At 32.2% G+C, this 12,591-nt stretch overlaps 1 protein-coding gene across 3 annotated transcripts in view; it reads right to left on the bottom strand.

Moving 5' to 3' along the window:
- Window positions 1-3,419: 3,419 nt before the first annotated feature.
- LOC111710595 (uncharacterized) overlaps window positions 3,420-12,591 on the bottom strand; it is a 38,934-nt gene continuing 29,762 nt past the window's right edge. For 2 of the 3 annotated variants that reach the window (XM_023484706.1, XM_023484707.1), the window contains exons 24-31: window positions 10,088-10,200; window positions 9,944-10,017; window positions 9,496-9,664; window positions 8,286-8,350; window positions 7,963-8,050; window positions 6,320-6,418; window positions 4,420-4,584; window positions 3,820-4,064 (exon numbers count right to left, since the gene is read on the bottom strand). In XM_023484706.1, the coding sequence (XP_023340474.1) occupies window positions 4,420-4,584; window positions 6,320-6,418; window positions 7,963-8,050; window positions 8,286-8,350; window positions 9,496-9,664; window positions 9,944-10,017; window positions 10,088-10,200 (773 nt within the window). In that variant the 3' untranslated portion in view covers window positions 3,820-4,064. Of the gene's footprint in view, window positions 3,656-3,819; window positions 4,065-4,419; window positions 4,585-6,319; window positions 6,419-7,962; window positions 8,051-8,285; window positions 8,351-9,495; window positions 9,665-9,943; window positions 10,018-10,087; window positions 10,201-12,591 lie in introns of those variants that run through there. The other variant, XR_002767086.1, reaches the window with a different exon arrangement.

The following is a 12,591-nucleotide window of genomic DNA, read 5'->3' as shown; positions in this document are numbered from 1 at the left end:
GTCAGCTGTGTTGTTGAGTACACACTATATGACAATTTGAGCACTATCCGAGAGATAAACACACTAAGTTCTCTGGCCTATATGATCAGTCAAATATTTCTAGGGTGTAATCAGACATTGACACCTGAGCATGGAGGGTCACTTGAAATTACGGTTACAGTCACAGTAATATAAATAGTGTTTAATTGTTATTTAATAAAAATATAAATTCATTGCATTTTACAAGAACACATTTTTTACGCAAACACCCACCATATTTGTATTAATATTAAAATGATGAAATCATAAATTATATGTATTTTGCAATTAGTAAATACTTCTTTTTAGAGCTGCATTCGAGCTTTTAGAGAAGTCTCTAAGTTGTTTAAATGTTTAGTTTTAGTTAAAAATTTCGACCGAAAACCCGCCATTTCGTTAAAAACTCTTGAAAGAGGATTTTTCAACACGCTTCTCTGACTAAATCAAGGTCTTGGCGTGCTGCCGACGGCCCTGTATCTTTTCTATATGGCTGTTAGAATCTATTTATATATTTAGATTTTCCTGAAACCACAGTGGTTTCTTTTACTTTTGCTATAAAGTATATGATTTTCTTCCGAAATAGGCGACATCTAAATATATACGAAATCATTATAAATTAATACAAGCTACAATTGATGCAATGTTTGTAATATTATCAGAATATAATCATTTTGCCCATACTCACCGAAACACAAGACAAATAAATTTTAAAAGGATTTTTATGACTAAAACCAGCTTCACCTTATTATTCCTCAATGTACTTTCTTCCTCTGATTTCAATAAGCCGGAGTTATATATTAGTATCTGAAGCTTCCTCTAAAATATAAAATGGAAGAGTGAATAGATAACATTTTGGCAGAAATATATTAGGGTAAAGTTGGTTTCTTTGTCAATAACTCATATAGAGTTATGGAGTAGAGAGAGGGTTATTTATATCATTTAATCACTTATCCAACTATGCAGAATTACGTTGAACTAAAGAAAAAAAAAACTAAATCTTATTATTTACAATCATTACTCCTTTCATTAAAGAACTGTTGAGAAGAATGTTATATATGAATTTCTAATGTGTGTAATCTGATAAATTTGTTTTCTTATACTGGTGCGTAAATTCAAAACCAGAGGAGCTACAAGGTCACAAAGTCGTGCAACTGATGTTGCAAAAAGTTAAGCTTCTCCTTTTGTCTCTAGTTTGCAGTGGACATTCCTGGGCCTCGCACAACACTTTCTTGACTTTGAATCCTCGTAAAGGTAGATTTTTTTCTTTCAATTTTCTCTTAAGAAATGTGTTCCTAAACAGCAAATTTAAGTTTATAAAATACGTTTTTGTCGGGGGTAACCAATGATTTTAAAAAATCTAATCTTGTGACTAAACCTCTCTAGAATTATCCAGTATCGTGATATTTGAAAATGAGATATCGGTCTCATGTAGCAATAATTCTAATTTACACCAGCCAGCCGAACCCAAACTTTTGATACGTATCTCACGCAGTCAGGATACGTACTTACCTGCAATGCTATTCAATACATAACATTCTTATACAAGGTAGAAAATAAATCTTACGGCAAGGAAGTTAAACTGCCTTTTTAAATAAAAAATACTTATGAGGAAGTCTGGTTTTGTCTGATGGAAGTACAGTGTACAATACCTAGCCGGTCACTCCCTTTAACTTGATCTCCATGAGTGACGTAAATTATTGTTCCTTTTATTTATTTTCTTTTTTTAGTTTTTGAGATTTTTTAGTTTGCCACCGGGTTCTCTTCTCGAGAAATCAATATATACATATTTTCTATGTTAGTCAATCATTCATATTTGTAGATGATTAAAGGGATTAATAACCTAATTTACAATAACTTGCAGTTTAAATCAAATACTTTCATGAAGATTTTTTGTATTTTGAAAATAAGAATATTACAAAAAAAGATCTCAAGAGGGAAAAGCATCTGGTGGGACAGATTTTATACAAATAAACATAGAAATAAATTGTTAGAATTTAACACTTTTCCACCCGTAGTACAGTTGAATTTCCTAAACGGGTCAACCTTTCCGGTCCCAGTTTGCACTGTACCTAGATCTATGAACAGGACTAGCCAGTGAAACAAGGTTGACGCGGTCAGACTTTACGCTTCATATATGTTGAATTTACTTTTACTAAAGGGGCAGAGGTGCGTGAATAGTGTCTTATTGTTTTCAAGGTTCCGTTGTGAAATAGCATACATGGTCCCTTCGATGATATTCTTGTTATATTGTATAATGATCTATAATGAGGATTCTTGATTGCCTAATCACTAAACTATTTATATTTCATCAATGCTTCAGGAGACAAAAATGGATTAGGTGAAGTTTATATGGAGTAAAATGCACGATAAAAACAAATTTTTGGCTCCATAAAATTGGGCACCCTATCATATGATACCTTTCTCGAAAACATTCAAACATTTAAAAATAATTGGTCGGGAAATGGTGGGGGGGCTGTTGGGTAGTTACTAAATAAAGGCAATTTCTCATCTTTAAAAAAACGCTTGCGAATTTAATTTACAATAATTTTAATTGTCATCAAGCACAGTGAAATACAGTAATCTATATATATAAAGTTGTAATCTCTGTTTGTTTGTTCGTTTGTTTGTTTGTTCGATCATAACTCAGGAACCCCTGGACCGACTTGCCTCAAGTTTTGATTGGGGAACACGGGAGACCCATGGGATTGTTTTTAGATTGGTTTTGAGATTCAAAATTGAGTGGGTCAATTTTTAACGGGAAAAATAGCTAAAATGGTAATTTACGACAAAGGTCGGGTCATCTTTGGGACTAACTATGACTCTCCTGGGCCACGCTGGGCTCCCAAGTTAGTATATTATAATATAACATCAAAAATAATATTTTCACAGAGCAATTACAATTAAGTTGGTGGCAAAGGAACTGAATTGTTGCCGCACAGATCTGATTTTCTAATTGCTATAGCTTGGCAGCCTAATGAAGTAGACCATAGAAAATTAAGTTGCAGAGATTTAGGGATAAAAAATTTGAATTTGAGGCAAAAAATTTGTGACTTAATGGCTTTTCATTGTTTTCACCCCCCCCCCCCTTCCCATATTTATAATTGTTGAAAATAAAAACACAGTCATTATATAACGAATTACATTTATTATAACTGTTTTACAAACATTTTGTAATAAAAACAATTTTGAAATCATGAAAAAAGCTCTGAATTCTTATATTTATTAAGATAAATATTCTAATAATGCCATTTGATAATTATTCGGAAATTTAATTCAATATTAATATAAACTGCTATTTTATTGCGGTGATTGAGCGGTTTACAAAGAAATTAAAACAATAAAAATGGCAAAATCAACTTTTAACATTTTATATATGAACACATTCTTAATCACATATGGTGTAGTTTTTTTAAAATTAAATTTTATTTTAATCATATGTTAACTAACTTAAGGTAGCCATTAATTAGTTTATTTACATAGATTACTATGGGGTACAGGTTTAATGGACATGTATATGATAATGGAAGACAATATAAGAGTTTAAATGATAAATTAATCTCATGTTTTTACTATTCTGTATGTAGAAATAGATTTAGTTAAACACAGAGGCGAGCATTTGCAGTCGGCATCGTATATACTAATACAATGAAGACGACTTTCTATTTGTATTTAAACTTTCTACCAATCTTTTAAACAGCAGAGACATATAAAAATATAAACATAGAGAAGTTGTCAATTAAAAGCTTCTCTTTGTGTACTTGTAAACTTGTAATTTGAAAAATGTTTGTTAAGAATCAATGCGTCATTGATAAAAAGTCGTCTTTATCGTATTAATATAATCGCCGACCACTGTATACTATCCAAACTTTTAAATTGAGGGGTTAATGTCATAAATCCGAAAAATGCTGTCAATCCCTCAAAAAAAGGTATTTAACATCCTTGGTTGAACCGTTGGGAGTAATAGAGATAAACTGTCTGAATTCACAGGTTTGACATACAAAGTTTATTCATCATATTTTAGTTTTCTTTTGAGGAAACAAACATTTCTGAAAAAAATTATATCATCAAACTATAGGATGGGAGTTATTATTTAACAAACATAACAATAAAAATGATAAGAATTTTTACATTTATTAATGATATTAACTATAATAAAAATCATAATGATAATAATTATGTCAATGTATGTAGAAAAATTAAATTCAGAACCAATATTTGGTGTTTAATTACTTACGACTTGTATTTCATTATTAATCTTCAAATACAAAGCTGGTCAATTATTGTCTAAATCTATAAATAAAATTAAATAATCTAAGTTTGAACAATCAGGTTGTAAAAATAAAGGGATTAGAAAACTATAGTACGTGGCAATAACCCAAATTATTTAAATATATATTGTACCTATATTGTTCCAATGGTATTTTGTATCCAATGTTTAACTCCAGGTATACTGGTATACAGAGAAGGACGGATATCATCTCTGCATTGTCCCCTAGTGCTCAGTACACCATTGAGCTCCCAAACTCCAGATTCTGTTATGCACATCAAGGCACTTCCTTCATCTCCCTTCAATCAAATATTTATACACATCAAGGCACTTCCTTCATCTCCCACCAAATTACAATACAATAATTATACGTTGAAAGTTCCTTTTAGTATTGTTTGTCAATATAAATTATAATGTATATCAGCTTTCATCAATGCTTCAGGAGACAAAAATGGTTTGGGCTTTTTTTTTTATCAAAAACTAAATTATTTCTTAATACTATAATACTATGTTGTATCTATCCCTACGAACGTTTTATATCAATATTTAATCAATACCGATTTTTTAGCTGATTCTATTGTTTCAACGCTTGTTAAGTAAATCTAATATGATGCTTCAATAAAAAAACCTAATATGAAAATCGTCACGTTCTGATGATTTAATTCTGTGGGATAAAATACTCAATCTCTAAAGTGTCAGTTGAAAGCCTTCTCAATCAGAATTTTTAAAACTAACAGATCCTCCTTAGTATGCGAACTAAATTGTGCACAGGCTAAAGCGTTTAATATGAGATTTCACTTTTAAAATATTAAAAGTCATAAACACAAATTAAAGGGACAGACCAGCTATGTAAGTTAGTTAAACTGAGAATGTAGCGTTGTGGACAAATTCTTTAGGATTCATTTGAGACATATAAAACTATTAAAGATCTGTAAACCATGAGTTTGAGCGCAAAGTCGACGTTCAAAATCGTACTTTTGGGTGGGTACGTTTCAGGATTGTTTTTTTTAACTATTAAATAACGGCGAATAAAAATTTTAGCAAAATTCTACAGTAAACTAATTTGTTGTTGAGGAACAGGTTGGAGAAATATTATTATAACTCTTATCATCGAAAATAAGTAATCTTGTTCAATTATAAGTTTCTTTAATATCTCTTTAATCACAAAGATTTTCTGCAGATTTTCTGGAATTTTTATCAAAAAGACGACATTTGAAGAATTTGAAGATATCTGCGAAAAAATTCATAGAAAATAAGAAATACAATATAATGATGAAAAAGGAAATAATTAATTCTAACTTCGATTTATTGAAAAATTTCCTTTGATAAATATGTTCCTAATATCTAATTAGTTTACTATAGAATTTTTACTATATTCTTCCTCGTCGTTAATTAATAAATTTTAAAAACCGATTTTTAGAACGTAGTACGTACCCACCCAAATTCATGATTTTTAACGTCGACTTTGCGCTCAAACTTGCAGTAATTATACATCGTGGAAACGTATTTTATGATTTAAATAAATCCTAAAGAATTTGTCCACAACTCTTCATAGTCAGTTTAATTCTTCCTTACATAGCCGGTCTGTCGCTTTAATATTGAATGTGAGCTATACAGAAGATTTTGTTATACAGTAATATTGTCGCTTACTAATATATCAACAACAATATTATTTTACATTCAAATATTCACAATAATGTTAAACCTTGGTAAATGTTTCGCGTTAAAAGAATGAAAAATTGGTATTTTCCAAACTTTTCTGATCGAGTTCATGGAGGTCAAAATGGAGGTCAATGACCTCCGACCTCAAATTTTCTTTGTGATCTTTGTAGATGACCACAATGATAGGCTGCATGTAAAATTTCACGAAGTAACGAATTGCAGCCACATCCACCCCTTTACTATGAACAAATAAAAAACGTAAGCAATAAAAAAAATAAGCTTGAGAAGTAATCAAATTACAAAATTTAAATATTCATCTAATTGTAATGATGTGACAATAGTAGATATCATAGTAGATATCATAACTGTTACCTCACAGTCAGTTGAGTCTCCGCTGTCAAGTGAACAGATAGTATTCAGTGATAACTGTCCATTGTAAGCAGCTGTTGAGTTACACCTACTTTTTGGAACCTAAACACAAATATCAATTATTATTTATGATAGAACTTAAATAGATATATTTTTATTTGTCAAGGAAATCTTTCAAAATTATTTAACTACAATTTACTGCCAGAGAGCTACGGCTTTCTTTTATGCATTAGTATCAACCATTATTTGTTCTTTTTTATAATGTAAATATATTTTTTCCTATACTCTGTACTCTGTAGACTAAATCACATCAATTTCAGGCTTTATATTTCCTTTATTTTCGACCACTTTTAAATGGTAGCAATACCCCAAGTAAAAATTTAAAAAAATTATGTTATTTTCTAATTTGCCCAACACCTAAAAATAATCTAACATTGAGATAATATGTCAGAAAACAAAAATTTCAATACATTGACTATATTTCAATACATTGACTATATTTCAATACATTGACTATATTTCAATACATTGACTATATTTATCATAATTATTTCAATGTAAAGCACAAGGTAAAGATAATCTGACCCTAAAAGAATACAAAAATATCTCTGTTACTGGTAAGTGTATTTAAGATACCGGTTAAAGCTGACCCCTAGTTACCTCTGGTACTGGTAAGTGTAGTTAAGGTACTGGTTAAAGCTGACCCATAGTTACCTCCGGTACTGGTAAGTAGTTAAGGTACTGGTTAAAGCTGACCCCTAGTTACCTCTGGTACTGGTAAGTAGTTAAGGTACTGGTTAAAACTGACCCCTAGTTACCTCTGGTACTGGTAAGTAGTTAAGGTACTGGTTAAAGCTGACCACTAGTTACCTCTGGTACTGGTAAGTAGTTAAGGTACTGGTTAAAGCTGACCCCTAGTTACCTCTGGTACTGGTAAGTAGTTAAGGTACTGGTTAAAGCTGACCACTAGTTACCTCTGGTACTGGTAAGTAGTTAAGGTACTGGTTAAAGCCTCTGGTACTGGTAAGTAGTTAAGGTACTGGTTAAAGCTGACCACTAGTTACCTCTGGTACTGGTAAGTAGTTAAGGTACTGGTTAAAGCTGACCCCTAGTTACCTCTGGTACTGGTAAGTGTAGTTAAGATACCGGTTAAAGCTGACCCATAGTTACCTCTGGTACTGGTAAGTATAGTTAAGATACCGGTTAAAGCTGACCCCTAGTTACCTTCGGTACTGGTAAGTGTAGTTAAGTTACTGGTTAAAGCTGACCCATAGTTACCTCTTGTACTGGTAAGTAGTTAAGGTACTGGTTAAAGCTGACCCATAGTTACCTCTTGTACTGGTAAGTAGTTAAGGTACTGGTTAAAGCTGACCCCTAGTTACCTCCGGTACTGGTAAGTGTAGTTAAGTTACTGGTTAAAGCTGACCCATAGTTACCTCTGGTACTGGTAAATATAGTTAAGACACTGGTTAAAGCTGACCACAAGGTACCTCTGGTAGTGGTAAGTAGTTAAGGTACTGGTTAAAGCTGACCACTAGTTACCTCTGGTACTGGTAAGTAGTTAAGATACTGGTTAAAGCTGACCCATAGTTACCTCTGGTACTGGTAAGTAGTTAAGATATTGGTTAAAGCTGACCCCTAGTTACCTCTGGTACTGGTAAGTAGTTAAGATACTGGTTAAAGCTGACCCCAAGGCTACCACCTTGAGCCCAACCAGCCGATACACACAATTGTCTAAACAAACAAAAACAAAACAATTAACCAACACATTTAAATAAAGAAATATAACTAATTTTTTAAAACTCGAATTGTAAATATAAACCATAAATTGAAATTCATAAATTTCATTGCTTCTAGAAATCCATGAATTTGCAGCTTAGAAGGATGTTATATTTCCGTAAACCATCTAATATGAATTCAAATTTAGTCCTCCATTGCTGCGTAAAATCAAGAAAAAGATGCTAATTACCTTGGTTTAATATTCTCCTGACTGAGGCAGATTGGTGTCACCTCCTCACTAATCAACAATGGTTCCTAAATAAACAAAATTAGTTCTCAACTTGAGATGTTTTTAAAAATCAAGAAATGCCAAGGGGAAGTTTTCATGAGAGTTTGTTGCTGAAACTATGTAAGTTTTTATTGTTAAACTCTTGCACTTCAAACTTAAGCACAGTGTTTACTGGAGTTCAACTTCAAAACTAAAAGTTGGACAATCGTTTCACATCTCTTATTTCAAAACCTTGAAACATCTGATATTAATACACGTTTTTAGAATTTAATACAGGGACAGTGAAAATTAACAGTTATCAGCTAGCACTGAGAAGGTTATAGGACCTAGAAAGCAGGGCTCTGCTCTAGGTAGCCTGGCCAATATTCGGACAGGGAGCGCTGTGCAAATTAAACATGGAGTCACCAAACCTCAAAATCCATTTTTAAGACCACTAGACCCTATACTAGACAAATGTTGTCAGCTCCATTTTTAAGACCACTAGGCAAAACCAGGATTTAGACATGGAACTCAAAATAAAATTACAGAAACCTACAAACAAGAAACAAGAAGAAAAAAGAAAATTGAGCATGAAAAATGGTAGGAACTCCGATGATAAGCTCTACACCATCAATTATCAAGTTTCTCGTTGGCAAATGGAGAAATCATATGGAGATAGGGAGGGGAGTTATAAAACAAAACTGAAAACTAATACAATGGAGCATGAGTGTCCCAATAAATACTGAATTCCAGAAATTTTTATTTACTTTCAAAATTATCAGAATCAGGGACAGTCAACAGAAGGGAAAAAAAGGAAGAAGAGAATTAGAGAAGAAGCTCTATAATAATTTGTTTTTCTTGACTTTTCTTTTTACTCATTTTTGCTTTCTAAGTCTGGTTCAAAAATTAAGTAAACTTTAATCTAAACTTTGCTTTTAATAGATCACTTAACGATTATTTTCATTTCTTCACAGAATTTTCCAACAATTTTTGAGAACTTGCTCAGCACCATTATCTTATTTATAAATAGAAAGATACATATTACAATTTTCAATTTAGGAAATTGTTAGTTAGGTTGTTTTAAACTAATTGCGTTACATTGCTCCATTCCCTCCAGGCAATTTCCTTTTGTTTGATTTTTTTTGTGTAATTTTAAGGAGTTCCGTTTTAAACCTGGCGTTTCCAAGTTTACCTGTAATTGTATCAGAGCAATATTATTTTCTAGAGTATACTTGTTTCCCCTGGCTGAAGGATGGGGAAGAATATTTTTCACAGTCTTAATCTGGGTCCCTGGACCTCCTTCTACACCTGTAGAACCAGAGGGACCACCGAAAACTACCCATTCAAGGGGATCTAGGGACCTAAACAAACTTTAAATGAAAAACATAAAACATTGGTGCTGTCAGTGTATTATTTTTACATTGTTACAGGAGTGTTTGTTTTAAAAATTTAGGGGGGGGGGGGGTATTGGAGTTTGTTTTCCAAAGTGGCAGCGGGGTTGGTTGCATTTGTTACAAAGTGGCGGTAATGGGTGTTTTGCAAAGTGGCAGGAGTGCAAGTTTTACCTTTCGGCGGCGGCAGTTGTTGCGTTACAATGAGGCGGAAGGGCGGAGTTTTACAAACATTTTACTTTACTTTACCTTTCTTTAATGCAAGATAGTGATGTAACCATCCATAACGGATTTAAGATTGAAACTGTACACGTCGTCTTTTCCTGAACATTTGAAATAACATTAATATTGTTTAAACATTTTGATCATTTTATTTATCAAATTGACAAGTACCTTGACATTGAATATAAGTGCTAGGGAGGGCCACTGTAGTCCAGCCTCTACCACCTGGTTGCCTGCAGCTAGTCCAGATACAAGATCATCAGCAAGCTTCCATACTCCACATTCTAGAATTAGTAGTACTATATAACAGGGTCATAATAAAGTTAGTCTCACAATGGACTAGGGTCAATTTGAATTCGAACCGGACCGACTCCGTGTACCGGCCTTAGTGACGCGCGGCTCGTACAGGTCTGACAGGCCCTATCTTATGTTGGTCTGGTTTCAACTTTGATGGCGCTGCCAGATTTTTTACAGTAGCTGGCTTATCAAAGGCCTATTTGACGAATTTGACCTGCCCCACTAGCTTAGTTTACTGTCTGTTTGGGTATATTCTATGCTAACGGAAAAAGGCTGTTTTGCTGATCTACAAAAGTACAAAAGTAGACAATCAAACCATAAACAAACACATTATAAACTCTTATAGACAAAAAATGTTTGGATTACAGCTTTTTTTTAAAGATACAGGGTGTCCCACGAAACATGACAGTATGCAGGACGACTTGAATGTCGTCTTGATTTTTGATATAATTTGCTGCGTTTATTTGTCAACCTAATTTTAGAAGTAGATTTCTAGAGATAATAATCCCAAAATTTCCCTTGTCCTGCCATTTCCAAAATGTGGTCTGCTATTTTTGTGCTTTCAATATTGCCCGAGATATGAAGAATTTCGTTCAGATTTCGACAATTTTGCTTTTATTTAACAAAATTGAAATCTGAACCAAACGCTTTATATCTCCGGTAATATTGAAAGCACAAAAAACGCAGACCACTTTTTGGAAATGCCAGGGCTAGGAGAATTATGTGATAATTGTTTCAAGAATCATACATGTTAAAGTAGATGGAAGACTAAATGTCACAAATAAATTCAAATACCAAAGACGACTTTCAATTCGTCTTGCTATTGTCATGTTTCGTGGGACACCCTGTACCATCAAAATAAATAAAATAAAAAAACATTTAAAAAGACAATATTAGAGTTGTCACTGAATTCCTATATTTTTATAGAAACTATGAATTCAAACAAAGAATTTTATTGGTTCTATTGATTCTAAAGTATTCCGATTAATTTTTTCACTTTAAAGTTTTCCTCTTGATTTGTATTATATGATACCAAATTATCTTTTGCAATATTAAAATCTTTTCGAATTTTATTCCTTCTATTTAAATAAAGAAATTTCGGGAACATTATAATTTTAAACAATAAATAGAAATTATATATTGAATTTTGGTGAATTTGGCCGTTCTTAATCAGATTAGGCTTACACCGCATTACATTATGAGGTAATTATGATTCTGAACATTATTTAAATTTAGAAACCTATCTAATTTCCTGGATTTTAAACTTGATTTCATCTTGGAAACCTAGCTATTTTCCTGGTTTTTAGATTCCTAGATATATACTTTGCTTGTCTGGGTGTTTTTTAAGACCTCACATGACTCCAGGGAAGGTTTATGGATGAAATTTAAAAATTTTCGTAAGTTTGGAATGATTTAATTTAACCAATCTATTATTTTTCCTTTTTGATAACTTGATTAATACAAAAATCTTTTGCTAGATAAAAGAAATTATTCTTAAACTTTTCTCAATAACTTTTTCAATTTTTAATAAAAATAATTAGGAAAATAAATTGGGAGTAATAGTTGTTTTACAAAAAATCTATAAATACATACAATCTCATTTAATTTTTAAAAGTCAAAAGAATTTATTAAACCACTTATCTTTGCAACATTATGGTGTAACGAGTAAACCTTTGATATTTCCAATTTTGACTTTTAAATCTTGAAGATTTCATAATTTGAAATATAAAAAGGATTAAAAACATATTTCGGACTGAAAAAGTGAAGTTTGCCTAACTTACTAACATCATAGATCCCAAACTATACTTTTCCCTAACAGACTAAATCCAAAACTACTTAACTTCCTGCCATACGTTACAGACTAACTTGTACAGCAAAAATACAAAACTTCTTAACAATCTAAGTGCCGAACTGCCTAATGTCCTAACATCCAAAATCTCAAAATGCTTCACTTCCCAACAGCCTAAATCACACGGTAATGTAACGCCATAAGAGAATTTGGTACTCAGAATACACCAAATTTTGTGCTATACAATGAAATCTTTTTCGGTGCCTCTACAATTGTATATTAGTTATTTGTAAACAAACGCAACCGAAAGTGGACTTGAACCGAAACATGAAATTGAACCCAGGCTTCAAACCTTATAGTCGCAATCCTCGAGTTATAAAGTTAGACATATAAAGATTAAATGAAGCGAGGTAAATTAATTCAACAGTTTTAAGCCACAGAAACCGAGTTTATATGGTATTCCACAGTAAATGTGTGTACAGTAAATAAATTTTCTTTTGGCCCACCAAGAGAGCCAATAATGTATCGCAACGAAGCTTGAGCAGTGCGTACAAATGAAAAGGTATATACGGTACGGGAAAGATCTGTA

This window comes from Eurytemora carolleeae, unplaced genomic scaffold (assembly GCF_000591075.1).
Source record: "Eurytemora carolleeae unplaced genomic scaffold, Eaff_2.0 scaffold984, whole genome shotgun sequence".
Taxonomy (NCBI): domain Eukaryota; kingdom Metazoa; phylum Arthropoda; class Copepoda; order Calanoida; family Temoridae; genus Eurytemora; species Eurytemora carolleeae.
Note: the sequence above shows the minus strand (reverse complement) of the source record. Positions and strands in the feature narration are given on the sequence as shown.